Raw genomic sequence first — 4,483 nt, 5'->3', positions numbered from 1 at the left:
CTTTTATGGAAGAAAAAAGGGAACTAGAAACTGGTTTACTTAGACTTGCAAGGAGGTGTCAAGAAACTAACTAGATGGACTTTGCAAAAAGAGTAAAAATGTAATATAAAAACAATAATAAATATATTAAAACAAAATTATAATATAAAATAAGTAAACATAGTTAAGAAATTCTAACTTTACCACATGGAATTTGCAGTCAAATGTCAATAGGAGGCAGCATTGGAAATCCCAAGCGATTTCCATGTGATTCCACCCAATTCATTAGCAATCAAGCTCCAGTAGTCTCATCCACTTTGCGGACCAAATTCCAAATTTAACCTTATGCTGACGATTCCAGCAGCAACTTTTTGCATGCATACGTCGTCTTCACCTTGGGTGCTTTTGTACATGACTCTCTGCACTTTTTTACAGTCCTACCACTCGCCCTCCTTTAGGAAAACTAAAGGGGCGGCAAATTTTGCGTAAAACACCCTACAGTCGTGTAATTTTATGGTCAAAACTCACAACGATTCGCACAAGCGTAGGCGTAGGGTGTTACTTACAAATTTCTCGAAAAGAAACAAATATTACAATATTGGTAAATACCTCGATTCGCCGCTGGTATAAATGCCCAACCGTCCTCTCTTCCTTTCTCCACCAAAACGTAGCGAGCGAGGAGAAAGTTTTAGAGCTCAGCTCCTCTCCGATGCCATTTCAAAGGATCCTGATAGAGCAGCAGTGAATCAAATTGGTGGTGTTTATATTTGGATCCGAAAATGCTAGAGTTCCCCCAGGATTCGGACTTGGAGACCGGCTCCGAGACCCTCACCTCGAGCCAGAGCTCCAGCTCCAGCCTCCTCTCCCTCGAAGACACGTGCTGCTCCCCGAGGCCGCCGCCGGGGAAGCCTCACCACCGGTGTTCCGACCCGGCCTGGGCAGCGATCAGATCGCGCCTCCCGGCAATCATGGGGCCGAGGGACTTCAATCTGGTCCGTCGGATCGGGAGCGGGGACATCGGGACCGTGTACCTCTGCCACGTGCGCGGGGAGCCGCGGTGTTTGTACGCGATGAAGGTGGTGGACAAGGTGGTGTTGGCGGAGAAGAATAAGCTGGGGAGGGCGGCGGCGGAGAAGCGGATACTTAGGGTTCTCGATCACCCGTTCCTCCCGACTCTTTATGCGGACTTCGACGCCTCGCCGCATTACTCTTGCGTAGTGATGGAGTATTGTAGCGGTGGGGATCTCCACTCCCTTCGCCATCGACAGCCTGGACTCCGCTTCTCTATCTCTTCCGCTAGGTAATTTTAATTATTTATTTTATTCTTAGCTATAGGGTGTTTTTTTTAATATATAATTTAATTTAATTTAATTATTATTGGTTTACTCCCTCTAAAATTTCTTTTCCAATCCTAACATCCAGGTTTTACGCGGCGGAGGTACTACTCGCCTTGGAGTACCTCCACCTGCTCGGGATCGTGTACCGAGACCTGAAGCCGGAGAACATCTTGATCAGATCCGACGGCCACATCATGCTCTCCGACTTCGACCTCTCCCTCGAGTCCACGTCGTCCCCGATCCTCGAGCAAGTTGACCTCGCCGCCTCACCCACGTGCCTCCCGGACCACCGCCTGTTCCGGGCCCGGAAGAGCCGGACCGCGCGGTTCGTGGCAGAGCCGGTCGGAGCCAGGTCGGGCTCGTTCGTGGGGACCCACGAATACGTGGCGCCGGAGGTGGCCTCCGGTAGGGCCCACGGCAACGCGGTCGACTGGTGGGCGTACGGGGTGTTCCTATACGAGATGGTGTATGGGCGCACCCCCTTTGTGGGCCCCACCAACGAGGCCACCCTGCGCAATATCGTGAAGAGGCCGCTCGTGTTTCCCACGTGCTCCGACCCAGCCGGCTCGGATCTGAGGGATCTGATAGCCGGTTTGCTCGCCAAGGACCCGATCCGCCGGCTCGGGTCGACGCGCGGCGCCGCTGACGTCAAGGGGCATGCGTTCTTCAAGGGGGTGAACTTTGCGCTCCTTCGCGCGTGCCGGCCGCCCTTCGTCCCTGGGCTAATCTCCCGGTCCGGTTCGTGCAAGGAGAGGGAGAAGCCGCTCCGGTTCGAGTACTTTTAGCTCTTCCCCGTTTTGCCCTTGGCTTTGTCAGAGACATGTGACGTGGGCTTGGGGCCACGTGATCCCCTGCCCACCGAACAGGAGCACGTACTCCAAACGCAAGGAGCGCCAGAAATGCTTGTCTGCCACGTGTTCCTTTTGTTCTATCTGAAGTAGATAGAGTCGAGTTTAATTAATTAATTAATTAATTAATTAAGGGTTAGGATGTAAATATAGTGGCATTGACTTATTGAAGACCTCGTACTTTATCCAAATTAATTGAAGCTAAATGAGGAGTAATTAGTAGCTAATTCAGGTAATGGGCCAGGTGCAGCATGTGGGTTGTTTTTTCTTTTGTTATTCCTGGGCCCTAAGACTAGACATAGGATTAGACAAAATGTCGAACTCTTTCTGACACTTAATCTTACATATATTTAACCAACATATTAAACCATATCGAGTGTAAGCTATTGCCACCACTTCTTTAATCTATGGTATGCATAATTTTCTTCACAATAATTACTTAGCTTCCTTTTATTCATAGGATACAAATAACTTAATTTTTCTGTTTTACTAATTCATTATTCTCTCTTCTCTTATTCCATATAATTTTTATTCAAAATTAGAATTTTATCTCTAGACAATATCTAATTACTAATAATTTACATCCAATAAAAAAATATTCTCATCATCTGATTTAAAATATTTTTTATTATTTTAAATCAAATTTCAATACAAATTAAATATCCTTTATTATTTTAATACTAACTTTATATCATATCCAATATAATAATTATTTTTATACTAGTATTCAACTAAAAAATAAAATAACTTATATTATTGTTAGCTTTTTTTCGTATTAATTTTTTTTTTCCTTTCTAGAATTAGAGTTATTCTACGTGTGATCAGGCCTTACCAAAGTTGGTCGGTATACGTGGATTTTTATTTTATGGAATGGTCTAATCAAAGTGGTCACATGTGGGAGATTGGCTAGTGCATAGTTTGCATGCGAATGCGTACTAACCTTTATGGGCTACTCCACATTGCTGCTCCCTCTTTCTCTAACCTCAGAATGACCCCCGATGCGACTTGCCTCTACCCACGACATGCATCTCATCGACTCAATCAATCTTTTCATTTTTTTTTTCCTATTCATTTTGATAATTCGTGAGTGCGACGCCAACCAAAAGTTGCTAGGTATTATTATTGATGACTAAGAAAGTCATAACATCAACTCAAACATTAAATAATTATTAATTTGGTTCAACGGTTTGACTCAGTTGATGGTTTGGTATTATGGTTAACTTGGAAGAACAGTTTGACCGTGCGATGACTTGAAATAGGTCTTGGCGTCGTTCAAGCTCATGAATAATTAAAAAAAATCATGAGTACCACTCAAGATGTTAAACCGGGCAAATTGCTCCTGGGTGAAGATCCTGAGAGCAAAATACGGCGAACTCAACCCATGGGAACCCATTCATCTAGCAAAGGCGTCTTGGGTTTGGAGAGCTCAAGTCTCCACAAAGATTTCCCTTAGGATAGGGTGTCGTGACCTAGTTGGGGATGGGAGAACGATTTGTTGCTAGCAGGTCTCGAGCTGGCTTTCAAAATCAATATACTATGCTAGTAGCGGCAGTCGGGCAAGACAATTGGATCTAGTTGCCAGATATGGTTGGGGAGCCGAATGCCAAATCCATCTATGCCTTCCTCCTACCACCTCATCAGGCTAGATGGGTGGGGTGGAAGATGGTGGTAACTTCAGGGTGAGATTATTCACCTAGAAATTCCTTTGGGGTAGACTCCCAACCAAGGCTCATATGTATTCCATCCAAGGGGTTGGACGAAAACTATGCCCTATGTGGTATCCATAGGGAAAGCATCGAGGGAAAGCATCGAGCATCGTTTTTTGCATGCAGATACGTGAAAGAGGTCTCAGAGCAGCTAGCTTCTAGCCAAGGTTGGGTGTTGATTGGTTGAATAAGTCTATCATAGACTGGATCACCATGGTGTGGAGTGAAGACCCCAGAGAGAATAAGGCTTGCTTAGCATTCATGGCGTCTACTTTGTGGTTGCCATGTTAGTAGGGGTGAAAATGGATCGGATACGGATTAGATAGTTCTCAACCTATATCTGGATCCATATTTTTTAGTTCGGATATGAATTCGGATACAGATATTGGACGGTTAGCAAAATTTAAAACCATATTCTAATTAAACGAATACGGATAATTTATGGATAGAGGATTGACTCTTAAACGAATATTGATTGAATTTAAAAAAATTATAATATTTTATTTATATATAATTAACACAAAAATATTAAGAGTTTTACAACAAATAAATTTTTGTATGTCAAATATGTAAAATTAGAGAAATTAATCTCTAGAAATAATATATAACGTAT

General features: G+C 43.8%; 1 protein-coding gene across 1 annotated transcript; it reads left to right on the top strand.

Annotated features, from left to right (window-relative positions):
• Positions 1 to 758: 758 nt before the first annotated feature.
• Positions 759 to 2,355, top strand: LOC140783314 (protein kinase PINOID-like). The gene is made up of 2 exons (XM_073130160.1): positions 759 to 1,279; positions 1,402 to 2,355. Exons 1-2 carry the CDS (start codon positions 759 to 761, stop codon positions 2,099 to 2,101), a joined length of 1,221 nt encoding a protein of 406 aa, XP_072986261.1. The 3' UTR covers positions 2,102 to 2,355.
• The last annotated feature ends 2,128 nt before the right edge of the window (positions 2,356 to 4,483 follow it).

This window comes from Typha latifolia, chromosome 3 (assembly GCF_019914945.1).
Source record: "Typha latifolia isolate L0001 chromosome 3, TyphaL0001v2, whole genome shotgun sequence".
In the NCBI taxonomy this organism is placed as follows: Eukaryota; Viridiplantae; Streptophyta; class Magnoliopsida; order Poales; family Typhaceae; genus Typha; species Typha latifolia.
This window is presented reverse-complemented; position numbering and strand designations above follow the sequence as displayed.

What these genes read in the sequence shown, in the direction of transcription:
- LOC140783314 (XM_073130160.1), top strand. Translation starts at nt 759, where the DNA reads ATGCTAGAGTTCCCCCAGGATTCGGACTTGGAGACCGGCTCCGAGACC. An exon ending in TTCTCTATCTCTTCCGCTAG is followed by an intron (nt 1,280 to 1,401) that starts GTAATTTTAATT and finishes CCTAACATCCAG; the next exon opens with GTTTTACGCGGCGGAGGTAC.